The following is a 21,385-nucleotide window of genomic DNA, read 5'->3' as shown; positions in this document are numbered from 1 at the left end:
CCCTAACTGTGCTCTTCTATGTGATGATCCAGAAGCCCACAGGCTAAAGCACTCAGCGGCTTTCCTACTGGACGGGTAAACAGACCGAATCACATCTGAAGTATCAGCTGCTGACCAAAGCGTGTTTCCTCCTACTCCTTTCCACGGTTCCAATGGACAGTCAGACATCCTCGACAGAGAATCCCTGGGATAAAGTGCTTGCGCACCAGGCAGAGGGTGAGAGGGTGAAAGAAGAAAAGGACTCTTAGTCACCACAAAGCGTTTCAGAGAAAACCGGGAGCTCCTTTCTTTTTTTCCCATTTCCCAGCAAAGAGTAAACTGGTACTTGGTGGTACCATCATCAGCTCTTAAGGAGAATCTACTTGCCCTGCCTCACACAAATTCATGTAAATATACTAAGTACCAAGGAGAACTAACAGGGTTACCTCTTGCATATGCTTTCCAGGATCATGCAATACACTTAGTTCTTCCAATATCATTACCTCAAGAAATATTATCTAGGTTTTTACATTTACATATCTCAGCTTTATTACAGTGAAAAACACGTGAAAATGCAAATATGGCTTTTATTATTTAGCTTTAAAGGGGTGATTTATGTGTCAAAAATTATACCGGGGGAAAGGTAAAAATGAAAGCAAGGAATCCAATGACGTTTAGTGAGACAAGAAACGTCTTCTCGAGTAAACGACACTTAGGTTGGAATGGGAAGAATATGTGATTTGAACCCACAGGAACGAAATATAAATATGTAGGTACAGACATAGACAATGCATAGATTATCCATTCAACTCTCTACGTTACATGCACACACGTGGACAAAGGAAAGGAGCAAAAAGTTCCATCAGGAAGGACAGTGACGTAGGGAGTTAACGACAATGACGCAGTGACCAGAGTGGCTGGAATCAAAGATTAGAGAAGAGATGCAAGCAAGATGCGAGTCTATGAATAAATGAGGGTCCCCACACATTCATTCACGTGTAATCACAAGACAGAGGAAATTTTATAATCCGATCTCTAGACCAATGGCAATCGCCCCCTGGGTGCTCAACAGTAAATACTGCAGGTTTCACACAATACAGAGCATCGCAAGAGCAGAAGTGGAAAATGCACAGACTCCCAAATACACACGCTAGTCTTCAAAGTGCTTTTTTTTGTACACACAGTACTATCTCGGTGATATCATTTCCCTCCAAAACGCCCACCTGTTGTTGAGCGCAAAGTCCATGAGGTGTCCATTGTGTTGACCCTTCAACAGATTCATGTCACAGGAATATGAAAATGAGAGAGATCCCTCCCTTCTACACCGTCCTTAAAAAACCCTGTGCTTCCTCGAATCTACTTTCTTATTCATTTCGTCCACAGAGAATGAAAAACGTGCATTCCCTCTGACTCAAAGGCTACCTGCTCCCTTGGATCTAGGTCCTTTGGAAAATAACAAGATGCTGTTTGACAAAGTCCTGTGATTTTTAAAGTTTTCCGACGATCACTGAGACTGGACTGTCTCTCTATACCCTTAACTACTTCATGAAGAAGCTGACTCAGGGCCAAGAAGCAACCTAAACACGCACCTTCTATATGTAGCACTTTGAGCATAGTAATCTCAGCGGATATGCAGAAACGACCTCCGACACAAACAGGTCCTTGGGGAATCGGTGGGAGAAGGCAGAGTGTTTGTATTGTTGATGAGGATGGATAATCTTCCTAATTTCAGGGACAGCAATTTATCTGTGTACTCCCTTAGGTTTATACGGGTAGATGTAGCCATCCCTCAGTATTTTAACATAATTATCAACCACTTAATAGGATCAGTCCTGAGAGAAATGGAAAAAATTCAGAACATAGTCTACACTCATTAAATATAGAAGCTTTGTTCCAAGGCCAATTTGAAACATAAATTTTGCAGGCTAGAACAGAGTGGGATGATATATTTAAAGCTGAGTGAAAAAACAAAATAGAGAATTCTATATCTGGCAAAAAATGAGGAAAAATTGAAGGTATTCTTAGAAAAACAAAAGCTGAAGAAGCTCATTACCAGTGGACCTGCTCTATTAGAAACATCCTTTATGTTCAAATGAGAGGAAACTGGCAAATAACTGAAACCTATAAAAAGTATAAAATTCTTCAGGAAAGATAAATAAATACACAAACATAAAAACCAGCAGCATCTCAACTCTAGTTTATAGCTTTAATTTTACGATTTGAAAGGATTTAAAAGCCAAAAGCATAAACATAATTATAAATCTACCTTACAGGCTACACAGTATATAAAGATGTAATTTGTGGGAGTTTCCACTGTGGCCTGGGAGAATTGGCAGCATCTTGGGAGCACTGGGATGCAAGTTCAACCCCGGGCCCAACATGGTGGGTTAGGAATCCAGCTTTGCTGCAGCTGTGGCTCAGATTGCGACAGCAACTCAACTCGAATCCCTAGCCCAGGAACTCCGTAGGTCAGGGGGAGGCCAAAACAGAAGAAGAAAGAAAAAAAGGAAAGAGAAGGAGATGATGAGGAATCAAAAGGTGTCACTTTCAACATCAACTAAACATAAAGGCGGGAGAAAGGGAGGAAATAGGGACAAGACAGTGACAAGAAACACAAAAAGCAAAAATGGCCATAGTAAGTTCTTCTCCATGAACAGGTTACCTTGAATGTTAATGTTTCATTTATTATTTTTTTTTCTACTGTACAGCATGGTGACTCAGTTGCACATACATGTACACATTCTGTTTTCTCACATGATCATGCTCCATCACAAGTGACTAGACATGGTTCCCAGTGCTACACAGCAGGATCTCTTGCTCATCCATTCCAAAGGCAAGAGTCTGCATCTCTTAACCCCAAGCTCCCCGTCCATCCCACTCCCTCCCCCTCCCCCTTGGCAACCACCCGTCTGTTCTCCAAGTCCATGACAAATGGTACTGTTTTAAACTCCTTAGTCAAAGCACATGAACAGCAGAATGGATTTAAGTAACAGGATCCAGAGATGGACTCAATCGGCAAAGTAAGAGGACGTGGGATTCACGTCTCTGAACAAACACGTCAAAAATACATCGACACGTGGAACAATGCTCACTGAAAACCAACTGGAACCTGGCAGGACTCCTGTACAACCAAGGCTATAAGAAAGAGCTGCATGTAACTGCACAGGAGAAGAAGAAAACCCATCAGGCCAGGACCTACGTCCCTGGGAAGAGACACAGAGAGGGGAGAATAGGTGCAAGGTAGACAGCTGCCAAGGGGCTGAGCAGCGAGTGTCACAGATCGGGTGGCTCCTTCTGTGTCCTCGGCAGGGGGAAGAGCCCTCTCGGCTGGCTGGCGGGAGGACAACCGGGCCGAACAGGAAGGTGTAACCCGAAGATGTAACAGGATGACCGCATTAAAAAACGCTCAGCGTTCTTAATCATTAGGGAAGCAGAAATCAAAATCACAGTGAGATACGACTGCACACCCACTACACTGGCTATTATAAAAAAAGAAAGGGGGGAGAGGAAAAAGAAAATTTAAAAAGAACAGAAATCAAAAAACAAACTTTTATGAACAACAGGAAAAGCACAAGAGGAAGTTCCCTTGTGGCACAGCAGGTTAAGGATCTGGTGTTGCTGCAGGCTGCAAATGCAGCGCTGGTTTGATCCCTGGCCCAGGGTGCAGCCAATAAAAGAAAAAATGGGAGGTAGGGCAAATGTTGAGTAAGAACTGGAGAATTTGGAACCCTATGGACTGCTAATGGCAAAATAAAATTATTCAGCTGTTATGGCAACAGCGTGGCAGTTGCTCAAAAATTAAACATAGAATTACCATATGACCGGAGTTCCCATCATGGCTCCGTGGTTATTGCATCCGACAAGGAACCATGACGTTGCAGGTTCGATCCCTGGCTTGCTCAATGGGTTAAGGATCCGGAGCTGCTGTGAGCTATGGTGTAGGTTGCAGATGTGGCTCGGATCCCGCATTGCTGTGGCTGTGGTGTAGGCCGGGGGCTACAGCTCCGATTGGACCCCTAGCCTGGGAACCACCATATGCCGCAGGAGTGGCCCAAGAAATGGCAAAAACACACACACACACACAAAAGGAGTTACCATATGACCTACCAATTCCACTTCTGGGTTTAGACTCAAACAATTGAAAGTAGGGTCTAGAACAAATACAGGTAAATCTTTCTCCATAGCAAAACCCCAAAGGTGGGAGCACACCAGGGGCCCATCCATGAATGGGCGGTTAAACAAAATGCGACTCTCCACCTTCAGTGGAACATTATTCGACCTTAGAGAGGAATTCTGACACATATTACAACATGTTAAGTGAAATAAGCTCATCACAAAAGGACAAATATTTTATGATTCCACATACTATGCATAACTTAGTCAAATTCATAGAGACAGTAAATACAATGACGGTGGCTGGGGGCTACAGGGACAGAAAGATAGATACAGAATTTCAGTTTAGGACCATGGGAAAAAAAAAACCCTCCGAGACGGATGGTGGTGATGATTGGACAATAATTGTTATATATTTAGAGCCAGTAACTATGCATTTAAAAGTGGTTAAAATGCTAAGCTTGGTGCTATGTTTATTTTACTGTGAAAACTAAACAGCCTGAAAAGACTAGGAGTTTAACAAACGTATGTAGTTGGTGTGAAACATCTGGAATGAAGAAATATCTCTCCCAAAGCAACAGAAATAAGAGCAAAAAAAAACCCGATGGGACCTAATCAAACTGACAAGCATTTGCACAGCAAAGGAAACCAAAAAGAAAACAAAAAGACAACTTACAGAATGGGAGAAAATAGTTTCAAATGATGCCAACTGATAAGGGCTTAATCGCTAGAACATATAAGCAACTTACACAACTCAACAGCAAAAAAGCCAACCACCCAATGGAAAAATGAGTGAAAGACCTGAACAGACGTTTTTCCAAGGAAGATGTACAGATGGCCAACAAGCACAGGAAAAAATGCTCAACATCCCTAATTATTAGAGAAATGCAAATCAAAACTACCATAAGATACCACCTCACACCAGTCAGAATGGCCATCATTAATAAGTCCACAAATAACAAGTGCTGGGAGGGTTGTGAAGAAAAGGGAACCCTCCTGTACTGTTGGTGGGAATGTAAGCTGGTACAACCACTATGGAGATCAGTATGGAGATACCTTAGAAATCTATACATAGAACTACCATACGACCCTGCCATCCCACTCTTGGGCATATATCCAGAAAAAACTTCCCTTAAAAAAGACACATGCACCCGCATGTTCATTGCAGCACTATTCACAATAGCTGAGACATGGAAACAACCTAAATGTCCATCAACAGATGATTGGATTAGGAAGATGGTGGTATGTATACACAATGCAATACTACTCAGCTATAAAGAAGAATGAAATAATGCCATTTGCAGCAACATGGATGGAACTAGAGACTCTCATGCTGAGTGAAGTAAGTCAGAAAGAGAAAGACAAATACCATATGATATCACTTCTATCTGGAATCTAATATAAGGCACAAATGAACCTTTCCACAGAAAATAAAATCATGGACTTACAGAATAGACTTGTGGTTGTCAAGGGAAGAGGGAGGGAGTGGGATGGTGGGGGAGCTTGGGGTTAATAGATACAAACTATTGTCTTTGGAATGGATCAGCAGTGAGATCTAGCACTGGGAACCATGTCCAGTCACTTATGATGGAGCCTGATAATGTGTGAAAATAGAATGTGTACATGTGTCTGTAACTGAGTCACCATGCTGTACAATAGAAAAAAAATTTGTATTGGGGAAATAACTATTAAAAATAATTTAAAAATAAAAATACAAAAAAAGAAAGGAGAAGATGCCAATAGGAAAACGCAAAAGTTAAAATTGAGAAATAACTACAAAAAAGAAAAAAAGAAATATCATTCACAGAAACATGCTATGAAGCAGCAAGTAGATGCGGGAAATCCAAGAAGTGCGTTGACGTGGATGGGGATCACAGGGAAGGGACAGGATGTTTTGAAAATATCACGACCCAGAAAGTACATTAAACCATCCAAGACCTTGGAAGTGCAAATAGAAGTAGTGGGCAAACAAGGCAAGAGAATTTTTTAAGAACAATAACAAGGATTTAATAAGTTGGGAAATCAGGTTTCTTTTACTACACAAAGATGATCTTTAAAAAAGTACGTAATAGTCTATATTCCACCAAATGAGATGCTGTCTCAAGAACTTTCAGGGTACTTTTATGATTAACTGTCCTTGGATCTATGAAGGAGAGTATCTTGATTTCTTTATATTTTTCACCTCTGGGCATGAGTATACGAAAGGGAAACATATGCATCAGAAATACCTTAGCCTGGTTTTATAGAATAATATCTAAGAAGACCACCCTAAAGAATTGCACTCATTTGACTGCCCTGCATACATTTTGTGTGCGTATTCTGTATTTATATTTGGTAGTAATGTCTATCTCTCCTGCCTTTTGCTTCCCATATGTCTGCTTCTCTTCCACTTCCTGTTTTCTGGAGCAGAACTACAACCCACTCCAAAAAGACTCTGAGATCATAGTCTTAAAACTTACGGCCCATGGGAACATGGAACTAACTTCAGAATGGTCCCTTCGGAGACTGTGGGCCAGAAGGTACAGACTCTATTCGCAGGGGTAGGTATAACAGAGACACTCTCGTTCCCATCCCTGCTGGAGACAGGTTATATACTGACCAAGGAATCTAGGGGAGCCTTAGGCAGAATCTCTGTGCAGAGGTAAGGGAGAAGTTGAAATGATTTTCTTACAGGAGTACAGTGCAGCCCCCATGATGCTGCTCTACAGACCACCAACCAAGAGTGGGGTCTTCAATGGCTATTTCTGACATAGTCACTACCTGTTAGTCAGTGATAGGAAATGTGGAGATTGATCTAATATTTAACAATTCCTATTCTTTCTGAAAAATGCAGGACTGTGAATATAATAGCATTTCATGGCAGTAGAAAAATTCAAGTTAGGAAGAAACTTTTCTGAAAGTAGGCTGAAAAAACAGACACCAAGGGAGGCAGCAGAGAATGGAGAGTCCTGAAAGAGAAGTTAGGTATCTTCTTACCAACGGCCAGAGCACCTCTGATTAGCCAGCTTGCCAGTGTTCTTAAAGATGCTGAAGAAAATACGTTTGTCACAATGGAGGGACTTTTATAGTCTCCATTCTCACCCTAAACGTAGTGAGCGGCAGAGATTTTTTTTATCATTCTTTCCATCATTCTCTTCTTCTTCTTTTCCATCCAACCTACTGTTTCTTTCCTCTTCCTTCTCTTTCCTCATGCCTACTGCTTCCGTAAACTTCCTTTTCTTTGCATTCTTCGTCTGCTTCTCTGGGTTGAAATGTAATTCTCAGAAGATGGGGTAGGACCCTCTGCATATTTCTCAGGGTAAAGGGTAAACTTCACTCATCATCCCTGACCTGAGAGAGCGAGGTCCAAGATTAGCCTTTCCCTCCAACCTCTTTATTTTAACATCTCTGCTCCGTCTCTCTTGAATGTCATCCTTGTATACAAGAACAGGTCAAAACCTCAAGTTCTCATGTTTGCCATATGTTCCACTATGATCTAAGGACAAAGGGATTCACGATGCTTTAATAAGAAATGTTTGGGGTCTTAACTTGGTCGCTGCTTGTTCAATGTCTGTACCTGTCTTGGCTTAAGGTTTGATGCTATTTATCTACAAGGGTTTATCAAATGCTTTAGTGAGGAACACCTGTTGGTTTGATAGGTGACTTTTTGAATTTGAATTCATGTGAAAATTTGTATTAAGTGAAAAATACTGAAGGCATTTGGGATATAGTCTATTATCATGTGCATGGCTTTTATGTCTGTTTCTTTACATCAGTATGGCTGTGCATCTATACATTTTGTCTTAGTGATTTGTTACATTTGTTACATCCTCAACATCCTCAATTTGCAAAGTCCTTGCTTCTCATATTAATCCAGATACCAGTCCTTGCACACAAAAAAAGTACCAAATACAGAATATTTTGGTGCAGAAGTGCAGAGGATATTATATCACCTCTCAGCACTGCTTACACTATTAATGGTCATAAGTGGTCTACCCCTTGGAATCAAGTGTGTCAATCAGGCACCTTCCTTTTGGTTCTGTCAGGAAAATAAAACAGACAGGAAACAGTATTGCTGGTTCTTTGCACTGTAATAAGAGAAAAACTAATCATTTGAAACTGTTCTTGTGTACTTTCCCCCCTTCTTTTCTTTGTAGGAATGGACCGTAACTTCTCCTATTCCAGCCACATCCAGAATGTCCCATCAGAATATAACCATATTCCACCCATCCACATTTTTTCTTTTGGGAATCCCAGGGCTTGAGACTGTCCATGCCTGGATTTCCCTGCCCTTCTTTTGTTTTTACTTAATGGTTCTTATTGGAAATGTCACAATTTTGACAGTCATATGGACAGAGAAGACTCTCTGGGATCCCATGTTCTTCTTCTTGGCCATTCTATCAGTCACAGATCTGGCCCTTTCCACAACCTCAGTGCCACGTATGTTGGGTATCTTCTGGTTTGATGCTCATGAAATTGGCTTTGGAGCCTGTGTGGCCCAGATGTTTTTCATACACACCTTCACAGGAATGGAGTCTGCAGTCCTGCTGGCCATGGCCTTTGACCGCTACGTGGCCATCTGTGCACCACTCCACTACACCACCATCCTGACCGTCTGGGTCCTGTTGGGGCTTGCACTTGGTGTTGTATTGGGCACAGTCATGCTCACGCTACCCATGGTGTACCTCGTTTACCGTCTGCCCTTCTGCGATGCCCGTATTATTGCCCACACCTACTGTGAGCACATGGGCATTGCCAAGTTGGCTTGTGCCAACATTCGAATCAATGCCATCTATGGTCTCTTTGCTGCTTCCTTCCTTGTCTTTGTCCTCATACTGGTTGGAATCTCCTATGGGTACATCCTTCATACCGTTTTCCACCTCAAATCCCAAGATGCACGTCACAAGACACTGAGCACTTGTGGCTCCCATGCTGCAGTCATGTTGGTTTTCTACACACCCTCTCTCTTCTCGTTCCTCACTCATCGATTTGGTCAAAAAATACCCCCTTACATCCACATTCTTGTTGCCAACATCTATGTGGTACTTCCACCTGCCCTCAACCCTGTCATCTATGGGGTAAGGACCAAGCAAATCAGAGAGTGCGTGATTCGAGTGTTGACTGGCAAGTAAGGAACATTCCATTCGGTGATCTTTAGGTGTGAAAGTCTGCATATAGCAACGATACTGACACCACCTCCACATTAATGTTCGATAAGAAGATGCCGGTTTATTTTCCCACATGAGCCGAACAGTAACGGGAGCCCCAAAATGACACGCCCTGATCAGATCATCCAAGCCTTTTGAAATACTTCCCATTTTAAGGCTTTTGGTAAATTCTTTTTAGTTTTACTGATGGGCAGCCTCTGACTATGGTAGTTTATTACATTCAAGGAAAAGAGACCAAATAGATCCCTAGAATTCAATCTCTGGGAGTTCCTCTGATTAAATTTGCTGTGAAATAGAATTCTCTGTGAATTTACTACTGGTCTAAGCCTATTCCAATACTCTATTGTGAACATTCAGATACATTTTAGAGTACACATAGTCCTATAATATTCTTTTCAAGGGTCACTTCTGTATTTTCCCTGTTTCGTCTCTCAAGGAACCTTCTCCATGATACTGCCTCTGTCTTACCTCCTGATGATAATATTAAGGAAACATTTCAAAAAGATGGCAAAACTAATCAACACTTCCCCCTTCAAAAAAAAAAGGATGATTTAAATAATTTAAGTGTTGACTATCAATCCATTCCCAGGTGAATGTAAAATAAATGAGGACCCTTGAGAATGCAATGCGTGTTCTAAAGAAAGGAAACCTGGTTTTACAGATTGAAACACAGAATTAAGGGCTGCAGTGATCTTAACTTTTGCCAGTCGTCTGTGCAGCCTCCACAGAGCCCACGTCCTAACTTCGGGAGCCTGACATCTGCGGGATTTTTTGGCAGAGTTTAGGATTAGCAGAATCCCCTTCTTTGCCACTGTCGTTGGTGAACAAGAGTCAGTTGGTTTTGCTTCTTCGGGACATTGCTCTTCAGGTAACAGTGCAGCTGCGAGATAACGGATGTCCTAAACTAACTGTCACGGGGATGGATGTGTCCACATTTGGCTTTGAACCCAGTTTAGGAGACAACACATGTTAAAGCGCCAAGTGGGTGAAACTGACAGATACAGTGTGATTTTCACCCCTGCAGCGTGAATGTAGTTCACCCATTAATTGAAATAAAAAATAAGAATATATTATCTGAAAATACAGTGCTGGACGTAAGTGTGGGAGATCTTTAACTTCCAACTTCCTCAGGGATGGTAAGGCTCCAAAGCTCTCGAGTCTTCCCAAACACCTGGACAAAGTCATTTAATGCATTTTTCAATGTGTTTATCTAAGTGTGGATGAATATTCAGTTCTTTGTCATGTGGATTTCCCTTTGAGTAGAATGAATTTATAGTAACATGTGAGGGTAAAGCACACATAAGACTGGATAATTCTTCACACTGTTGATGTATTTCAGTTTTTAAATTTATCTTCTTAGTTTACTGCAGTACAATCTCCCAAAGTATTCTCATGAGTGAGAAACTTCTGTACCTGCCTCCTGGTAGGCTTGTAAATTTCATCTCTATCTATAAAACTTTTTACAAATAACACCTCAAGAAAAAGTGGAGCTCTTGTTCTAAAGATGTGTATTGGCCTAATTACAGAATATATGGCCATCTCTAGATTCCATTTTGATTTCACCTGCATTCAAGACACAGACAAAAACGACCCAGTAGAACAGTATTGAAAAGGTACTGTAACACTGCCTCATACTTACAAACTCAGCTCTCAGCCATGTAGATTCTATAAAAATGTGATAACACAGAAAACAATATAAGAGCAAATCATACAGAGTATGGGTGAAAATAATCCTTCAAGAACATTGTTCTGAGGTTAAAAAAAACATACAAAATACACAAATACACAGCACAAATTAATACAACAGTAAAGAAAAAACATGTCTTTAAAAAAGAGTAGTTTCAACTAACTCTTCTAATCAAGCTCACAAAAACCTGAAATAATAGCTAATATTATTTTTTTTGTCCCAACTATCTGTTAAAGCATACAATTACTAAGGCCAATACATCTCCGACACTGTATGAATCTAACCATGCAATACAGGTGAGTTATTTAAACCCTTGGCTGTGGAGTCAGAACTAGTTTCTCTTCCTTAGCCACCTGCAGCATACAGGATACTCCTCACTGAAACGGTGTATGTACCGTGCTGTACATTTTAATTTTCTCAAGACCACAAGAAAGAACTGTTAAAAGCACGAGACCTTAAAAAAAAAAAAAAAAAAAAAGGGCAGGTCAACGTGCATTCATCTGAAGACGTCACACGTGTTACGTGAGGACACGGACGTCCAAACACAAGAGGAGGAGCGATGTTCTGAGAAGGACATCTAAACGCATCAGCCTTACGGAACCTCCCGCGTCTACACTGGCAGAGCCAGAGGCCCACAGGGTGGAGGAATGACGCTGTCCTCCCGTGTCATGGAAAGAGAACACGGCCTCGGCACGATCAGATTCATGATTACTGTCAGCGTGTTACTGGCCAGAGGATGGATCTAAGATATCGCAAGAGTGCCTTATACACTCTTATTTAGAGTATACAAAACACTAAAAAAAAATAACTCTAATTTTAGTATATGGTATATGGCCATATACAATGTAAAGTGTATACTTATTTTTCAAGTGTTCAACACAGTTAAAATAATTTAAGCGCAGGTAAGATCATATCTGTACTATAACTTTTTCTATTTCTTTGGACCAAAGTCCTTACCGATGCAAGTCACATAAATTTCATACAGTTCATTTCATCAGCTTTACCAAATCCTGGTATAATGTGGTTCAAGTTTGTTTTGTTCCTGTTTATATCACTAGCAACTATCGTAATGTCTAATTTATAATAAGAAAAGTATTCAATATTTGTTGAATGAAAAATGTTTCTTCAATGGACTGAATCATTTTTTCCATATAAAATAATACTCTCCAGCATTTATGAGTGAGAGTAGTTTCGCCAGGAAAACAGTAACTTAGACGATGGCATTTGATGTGTAAACTCGTAAGAACCACATATCCTTTCACAAAGTTTTTGCCTCCCTCATGGCTAACTTTGCTATCCGGCAAAGATGTACACACTTTTACATCTGATCATAAAGCTGCATATACAGAAAAGGGTTTTTGGCTTGTCCCGTGGATTTTGGCTTTATTCACTGATGACTCATTTTTAATTCCTTCCACCGGGTGGACCAGATCTTTACTTCAAGTCTCAAATGTATGATACACATGTTACAGTTACAACTGTTACAACTACTGTTACCTGTAAATAGTATTGTTATTATCACCATAATACATTCTTTAAGTTTTTCTAAAGGTAAATGCTTGTGTAATTTCTTTATACATTTTCTTTTTTTAAAAAAAAATATTACACTTGATTTACCATGTTCTGTCAATTTCTGCTGTGCAGCAAAGTGACCCAGTCATATGTATACACATTCTTTTTCTCACACTATCCTCCATCATGCTCTACCACAAATGGCTAGATATAGTTCCCTGTGCTATACAGCAGGATCTCATTGCTTATCCATTCAAAATGCAATTGTTTGACCTACTAACCCCAAACTCCAAGTCCATCCCATTCCCTTCCCCTCCCCGTTGGCAACCCTAAGTCTGTTCTCCATGTCCATGAGCTGTTTGTTTTTCTGTAGATAGGTTCATTTGTGCCTTATATTAGATTCCAGACGTAAGTGATATCATATGGTATTTGTCTTTCTCTTTCTGACTGACTTCACTTAGCATGAGAGTCTCTAGTTCCACCCATGTTGCTGCAAGCAGCATTATTTTATTCTTTTTTATGGCTGAGTAGTATTCCATTGTGCATATATAGCACATCTTCTTCACTCATTCATCTGCCAATGGACATTTGTTTCCATGTCTTGGCTATTGTAAATAGTGCTGCAATAAACATATGGGTGCATGTATCTTTTTCAATGAGAGTTCTGTCTGGATAGATGCCCAGGAGTGGGACTGCTGGGTCATATGGTGCTTCCATATTTAGTTTTCTGAGGTACCTCTATACTATTTTCCATAGCAGTTGTACCAGCTTACATTCCCAACAGTGAAGGACAGTGCCCTTTTCTCCACACCCTCTCCAGTATTTGTTATTTGTTGACTTGTTAATGGACATTCTGACCAGTGTAAGGGGGTATCTCATTGCAGTTTTCATTTGCATTTCCCTAATAATTAGTGATGTTGAGCACTTTTTCATGTGCCTGTTGGCCATCTATATATCTTTTTTTGGATAAATTTCTATTTACGTCTGCTGCCCATTGTTCAGTTGGGTTGTTGGGTTTTTGCTGCTGAGTTGCGTAAGCATTTTGTATATTTTATAGATAAAGCCCTTGTTGGTTGCATCATTTGAAACTATTTTCTCCCACTCTGTAAGTTGTCTTTTTTTCTTTTTAACGGTTTCTTTTACTGTGCAAAAGCTTTTGAGTTTGATTAGGTCCCGTTGGTTTATTTTTGTGTTTAATTCTGTTGCCTCGGGAGACTGACCTAAGAAAACATTTGTACAGTTGATGTCAGAGAATATTTTGCCTATGTTCTCTTCTAGGAGCTTTATGCCTATTTGCCGAGAACTATAACACATTAATCAAGGAAATTAAAGAGGATTCAAAGAAATGCAAAGATGTTCCATGCTTTTGCATTGGAAGAATGAATATTGCTAAAAGCACCCAAAATATTGCTAAAATTACCCAAAGCAATCTACAGATTCAGTGTGATCCCTATCAAATTATCCACGACATTTTTCACAGAACTAGAAGAAACAATCCAAAAATGTACATGGAACCACAATTGAGCCAGTTGCCTAAGCAATCCTTAGGGGGTGTGGCGGGGGAGCAGGAGACATAACTCTCCCAGACTTCAAACACTACTACAAAGCTGAAGTCATCAAGACAGTGTGGTACTGGTACCAAAACAGACAGACAGACCAATGGAACAGAAGAGAGAACCCAGAAACAAACCCTGACACCTATGGTCAATTAACAATCAACAAAGGAGGCAAAGAACATAAAATGGGAAAAAGTCTCTTTAGCAAGCGGTGCTGGGAAACCTGGACAGCTGCATGTACCTCAACGAAACTAGAGCAGGCCCTCACATTATGTACAAAATAAAACTCAAAATGGCTTAAATTTTCTACATATTCTACATATTCTCATATACAAATTCAAACACAAAACAGCCAATTCTGGAGAGTCAAGTGTCTCTATCCTAGATACTCTGAACTTAAGTTGGGAAAGCAAAATAATACATCAATTTATTAAAAGTACAGGATTTTTAAAAACCTAGAAAATAAAGCTCTATTAGGTGCTTCTTAAGCATCCTCCAGACCCTCAGTGTCTCTTGTTCTGACATGAGGAATTCTTGGTGGACTCTGAATAAATTCACTCAAGCACAAATTTTGAGTGCTTCACCTCACGCCATGCTCCAAACCCCATTCCCAGAGTCAAGGCTATCAATACTAGTGACCAGAAAATGTAATTGGGGGTGATCCTTTTATGAATGATGGGGAGCTAGTGAGTAAATCAAGTACCATTGCCTCTCCTATAGTATCAGTCATGAGACACAATTCCTAAGGAACAGTCTCACGAGATGGAAGCATGTGGTCACACTCGGCAGTGGGAAGTTCCATAAGGCGTCATAATCAAGGAGCTCCCACTTGTCCATCAGTCGCTGTCTTTACAATCGGAGTCTCCAGTAAGGTCATAGCATATAATACCTTGCCCTAGGCTTTGATTTCTTTAGGGAAGGGTTATTATGTTATAAGGAATAAGTTGAAGCCTCAGTAAGTTCTCAACCCAGTTAAGATATTTAATCATGAATAACACATCCCAGGAGAATTTAAATATTAGCACCACCATTAAGGCTTGATGGTAAATCTAAAATTGTATTTTATTTTGACTCTCCCATGGCATATGGATTTCCCAGGCCAGGGATCAGATCTGAGCCACAGTTGTGACCTAAGCCACAGCTGCAGCAATGCTGGATCCTTAACCCACTGGGCTAGGCCGGGAGTCAAACCTGGGTCCCAGCACTTCCAAGACACCTTCGATCCCATTGTGCCACAGAGGAAACTCCAAATCCAACATTTAAAATAAATACGTCACGAAGAGGAGGAAGAGGGGAGTGACTTTACAGCCTGATAGTTCCTTTCCTCCATTCAGTCTGGTAAAAGGTCAGAAATCCTTTTAAGGTGAGCTGGGAGAAAGAGTAAAATCACACATTTGATGCCAGCTGGACATGTGTTTGTGTGTACATGTGGTTCTGAATCTCGTCAGATTATAAGTGGTTCAGAAGAGATCAATCCTCCTTTTTCCATCACCATCTCACCTTCCCTCGATTTCACTCCCAACGAGCTCAAAATCAGCTTGCTCCACGTGTAACCAGGACCAGCTCTCACTCCTGAGAGACGCCTTTCTCTCTAGTGACCCTACATTCCAAGTCTGATGCGGATGTGCCTCAGGGAAGCAGACTAGGAGGACAGGAATACTGAGGCTCCAGGGCCATCGGGGGAGGAGGACGGTCTGGGATTAACTGATATTTGGGAGTATCCAGGCACTCATCCATAACAGGTGCTGGAAATGCTGCTGGGAAGGAACTGATGCAGAGAGGCCGTTCCCAGGCCAGGCCAGCCCTCAGCTCACTCCCCACAGGTCGGGAACTGGGAGCTGACAAGAGGGTGCGATGGCTTTCCTTCAGGAAAAAGTGATCAAACAGGGTTTTCAGATCTTGTTTCACTCAAGGTTTCTGTCCACGTCTTCTCTGTGTTGTAACCAACCCACCATACTCATGGAGAGTCTGCCCCAAGGGGCATACAGGATGAAAAAAAAAAAAAAAGATGTAGGATGGACCTAGAAATTATCATACTAAGTGAAGTCAGCCATACAGTGAGACACCAACAGCAAATGCTTTCACTGACATGTGGAATTTGAAAAAACGACAGACTGAACTTCTTTGCAGAACAGATGCTGACTCACAGACATTGAAAAACTTATGGTCTCCGGAGGAGACAGTTTGGGGGGTGGGGGGGATGTGCTTGGGTTATGGGATGGAAATCCTGTGAAACTGGATTGTTATGATCATTGTATAACTCAGATGTGATAAATTCATTTGAGTAATAAAAAAAGTAAAAAAAAAAAAAAAAGATGTAGCATTCTGTGCTTTGGATCTATGGGCCCCTAACTAGGGGTGACATACATCTAAGGGAAAAAAATGCAATGACCCCAGCATCTTGCATCTTCCCAAACCCAGAAAAGCGTTAAGATCATTACTTTGAGATAAGTTTTCTTTGCGAGTAGCAGTAATCTTTCTATGCATGACCGCAATTATTTGCCAGACTCAAAATTTATATGTATACTTGCTCCTCCCCATCTCTTTGGAGCAGTTTTTCTCAGGGCTACCTGAGAAGCTGTGTCCTAGGCTATAATTTCAGTAAAGTCTCCAAACAGCGTTGAACCTCACTGCTCTTACGCTGCACTTTCTTCACTTGACCTGCGTGTTCTCATTCAACACCCACCTGAGTGAGCGCAGTGTGCCTGGTTTGCAGATACGTAATGAGTTCATAATAAGTATGGTACTCAGCTAGAGTCCATAAGTTCTAAACGAGGTGTCCAGGAATAGCAGATGGGTCATCTCTCTGATTTTCAAGACCTCGATTTTAACCATTTGCTGAGTACGCGATGAAAGAAAAAAAAATGTTTTTCTCGACACTCACAGCAAGATCAGCCTTCTGCTGTCAACACTCATCAAAATCCGTGGTAAGTAAATTATGCAAACATCATCCTCTTTCGTCTTTAAAAACGTCTAATTTTTTTTCTCTAGTGTGACCCTGTTGGGGTTGCTGCTGAAATCTGGTACCCCAACTATAATTCTTAGATCCCAAATAAACATGTCACCTGCCTATTTCCTCCTGGCATTTCTGGCTGACCAAAAAGCCATAAAGAACCTCTGTTTCCAGGTTGTATAAGGTGACCAGATCTGAGTTAATCACGTTGTTGGAGCAACCGGGGTCAGTGTTTAGGTACAGAGAGAAGGTAGCAAAATATAAAATGCATTAAAATATTTAAAAAGTGATGAATAAAACTACGACTATAGGGAGAAAAGAAAACTTTTGTTCCGTAGATCCGAATCCCCCAAAGAGAGTATGAATCCTAATCTGGAAACAGCAGTATTAAGAGCCGGGCGCTGTACCAAAGGATCTTCAGGATTTAAGCTGCAGCTAATCATTCTCAGAACAGCACTAGGATTTAAAAAAGAAAAAGGAGGGAGTCCACTATGCAAAGTAGGATATGTGAGCTTACTCAGAGCTCAAGATACCTAGGGATCCACTGATCTCGACCCTCTGGGAAAACAAAAGCAATACTTTGCTGATCTAACTTCAGAGTGTGTCTAAAGTAGCCATACATATACATAGAGAGAGAGTCCATTCTTGAATTTGGTTCCTCTGCATGGTTTTTCTCCTTTCACTCCCTTACCGATCCCTTTCTTTCTTCTCCTTCACCTACTAACACTAGCAAAAATCAAAACCAACCCATCAACCACTTTCTCTATTCCCCTGCTCCACTCAACAGATCAACTCAAAGCATAACTGGGTCTTAACTCGCTTAGAGGACTGAATTCGTGTGGCTGTGTCTGAGAGACCCCCCTCTTCAAGCATCCACTCAGCCACAGTTAGTGTCCTTAAAAGCAGGAGATTGCTCAGTATTTTAATAAAGGAATTGAAGAAAGGTGAAATCTGTTCTGACAAACACCCACCGAGAACCCACACCAGGGATAACCAGCTCACTCACTGGGACCAGAAGCAGTGTGGCTCATTCCGAAGGCTCCCGTAGGACTATGTACTCATGCTCACAGGACCAGAGAAGTGGGGTTTCTTCTAGAACATCAAGGCCCAGAAGAATTACGGATGGTTGTGAAAGATGGGCTGGCATTTGGAAGTAGATGAAGAATGAAAACTGAATTCCGCCTTTGCAGGCAGACGAGGCTAGAGCTCCAGGAAGACGGCAAACATCGGTGCCCTCGACTTCATGGTTTCTGTTTTCACAGGAGCTACGAGCCAGGCAAAGAACAGCGACACGTTCCCAATTTCCAGCTCTGGTAAAGCTGCTGCAGGATGGTTTGCCTCTGCACTTTGGCATGTGTTGTAAAACCTCAAAAAATTCTGGCTAATCTGCCATCGAAGCACCGAACTTATCTGCCTGATGCTCAGTACAGTGGAATGGGATTGAAGGCTGACGCTTTTTGGCCTCTCATCCACGTTTTCCTCGCAGGTATGAGAATCAGTGGTGAGAAGATAGAAGAGCAACCTCTATGGCACCCATTAACACCTCATATTTGAACCCCAGGATATTAATCCTGATTGGCATGCCTGGACTAGAGCAAGTGCAGTTTTGGATTGGGTTTCCCTTCTTTGCTGTGTGCCTCGGGGCTCTTTGGGGAAATAGCACGTTACTCATCACCATCCCCACAGAACGCAGCCTGCACCAGCCCAGGTACGTATTCCTGGCCCTGTTGGCAGCCACTGACCCGGGGCTCTGTGCAGCCACTGCTCCCAAGATGGTGGCTCTCTTCTGGTTTGGCTCTTGTACCACGGCCTTCGATGCCTGCTTGGCCCAGCTCTTCTGCATCCACACCTTGCAGGGCGTGGCGTCTGGCATCCTGCTGGCCATGGCCTTTGGCCGCTGTGTTGCCGTCTGCGATCCTCTGAGGCGCACGTCCATCCTCACGCCGTCAATCCTGAGTCGCCTGAGTGGTCATCCGAGCGACAGCGCTGGTCAGCCTGCTGCCCGTTCTCATCACAAGGCTGCGCCGCTTCCACTCCACGGTCAGCGCCCACTCGTACTGTGAGCACATGGCTGTGGCCAGGCTGGCTGCACAGGACACCACATCAATAAAGCCTGTGGTCTTTCTGTGAGCTTCACCATTCTAGGATGTGACATGACTTTTATCCTCGTTTCCTACATCCTTATTCTCCAGGCTGTTTCTCGTCTACACCGAAAGGAGGCGCGGCTCAAAGCAGTCCATACGTGCGCAGCTCACATCTCTGTGTTCCTCGAGTTTTACACCCTTGCCTTCTTCTCCTTCTTCAGCCATCGGCTTGGACACGCTGTCCCCTCGACACACATCCTTCTGTCTACCGTCTACCGCCTCGTGCCACCTGCACTCAACGCTATTGTCTACGGCGTAAAAAATAAGGTAATTCGCAAGCGTGTGGCACAGATTTTTCTTCCACCTCAGGGATCCCAGCAGTGATGGGTCAGATGTTTGTGGTCAAGTACAGAATACTTTTATTTCCTAGAGAAAGAAAGAACGTCTGGATTCTGTGTGTTAACTGTTGGGGTTTCACCTCTGTCATGCTCTATCTTAAAGGTATTTATTTCTAAGACTACAGCTAAGCTGACATAAAAAGTATGTGGGTCAACACTGATATTAGCTATCTCTAATGCATTTTACTCCTAATTTAATCTTTATCATCCCTTCCTTTTTTAAGTTTTCAGTTCTTTTTAATTCTTCATAAGAAAACTTTGTTAGTTTTTATACTTTCTGTTTCAGAATATATATGGTTTCAACAATGAATTTATTTTAACCATTGCTTTTGTTGCATACCATGTATTTTGACATTCTGTGTTTTCATTCTTATTCAGTTAAAAATAAGGCATTTCCATTGTGATTTCTGTGTAATCCTAAGAGATACTGAGATATGTGCTGCTTGATTTCCAAATATTTAAAATCTTGAATAATGTTTTAGATTAATCTTTAATTTGATTGTTTTTTATATAATATCCTCTTTATGATATTAAGTCTTTGAAATGTCTTAAGGCTTTCATTACGGACCCGTTGAAATCCTTTTTTGCATATCCTTGAAATGAATGTGCATTATATAGTTATTGAAAAGAAGAAAATAAGAGCAAAGCAAACAGTAAGTAGAAAGATGAAAATGATGATGATATAACACACAACTGTAAAACATGAAGCAAATTATGGGAGAAAATCCAGAGAAGGAGAGAAAGGGAGAAAATAAATCATTGACAAAAGGAGCAAGTCTTATTACTACAGACCGTACACATTAAAGCATCAATGATGAGATATTGTGAAAAAATTAGTAACAATGAATTCAACAATATAAACAGAATACATACAATTCTGAAAAGTGGTAAATTACACAAACTGGAAAATAAGAAGTATAGACTCTGAATATCCTTATAGCTATAAAACAACTGAATTTTTAAAAATTTTTTATTTATTTTTGAAATAAAAACCATGTGTATTATAATAAAAATATATATACATATAGGCAATCTAAAAAATTAGATAATATACTTTGAAAATATTACAAGGAGCTAATATATCCATTCTCTCACATAGTTAGATTTTGTGTATGTGGTGAGAACACTGGATCTACTCTTCGCAAATATCAAGTATATAACACATTATTATGAACTATAGTCGTCATATATAAATATATTTTTTGCTTTTAAGGGCTGCACCCACAGTATGTGGAGGTTCCCAGGCTAGGGGTCTAATCGGAGCTACAACGCCAGCCTACACCACAGCCACAGCAACACCAGATCCAAGCCATGTCTGTGACCTACATCACAGCTCACGACAACGCCAGATCCTTAACCCACTGAGCAAGGCCAGGGATCAAACCCGCAACCTCATGGTTCTTAGTCGGATTTGTTTTTGCTGAGCTACAACGGGAACTCCTATAGTCGTCATATATTTATAGACTATACTTTATGCTCTGTATTATACAGTCTTATATTCTACACTATTACATTTCCCCTTTATAACTGATGATTTGTACACACTGATCAATATCACCTTTTCTCCTCTACGCCACAGCCTCTGGTAACCATCATTCTTTTCTCTGTGACTATGGGTCTATGAGTTTGGGGGTTTTTTGGTGTTTGTTTATTTGTTTTTAAAATGCGATAGAAAAATGAGATCGTGTAACATGTGTCTTTCTGTGTCTGGCTTATTTCATTTAGCATAATATCTTCCAGGTTCATTCATGTTATCACAAATGGCAGGATTTCCATCTTTTTTAAGCTGAATAATATATACACATATCTCACACTTTGTTTACTCATTCATCTTTCAGTGGACACTTAGGTTGCTTCCAAATCTTGGCTACTCTGAGTAATGCAACAATGAACATGGGCATATGGATCTCTTTGAGATAGCGATATTATTTCCTTTGGATACATACCTAGAAGTAG

General features: G+C 41.1%; 2 protein-coding genes and 1 pseudogene across 2 annotated transcripts in view; 2 read left to right on the top strand and 1 right to left on the bottom strand.

Annotated features, from left to right (window-relative positions):
• The window catches only part of LOC100737856 (olfactory receptor 51G1), a 204,716-nt gene that overhangs the window by 162,452 nt on the left and 20,879 nt on the right, over positions 1–21,385 (bottom strand). The window lies entirely within an intron of this gene.
• LOC100624701 (olfactory receptor 52J3-like) lies at positions 8,152–9,203 on the top strand. Its single transcript, XM_084978211.1, has one exon. It carries the CDS (start codon positions 8,268–8,270, stop codon positions 9,201–9,203), a length of 936 nt encoding a protein of 311 aa, XP_084834337.1. The 5' UTR covers positions 8,152–8,267.
• LOC146399684 (olfactory receptor 52A1-like) lies at positions 18,474–19,415 on the top strand (annotated as a pseudogene).

The sequence above is a fragment of the Sus scrofa genome, chromosome 9 (assembly GCF_054392235.1).
Source record: "Sus scrofa isolate SSC_HxYL_T2T_F1_AM1 chromosome 9, Sscrofa_HxYL_maternal_Yorkshire_Landrace_v2.0, whole genome shotgun sequence".
Taxonomy (NCBI): Eukaryota; Metazoa; Chordata; class Mammalia; order Artiodactyla; family Suidae; genus Sus; species Sus scrofa.
This window is presented reverse-complemented; position numbering and strand designations above follow the sequence as displayed.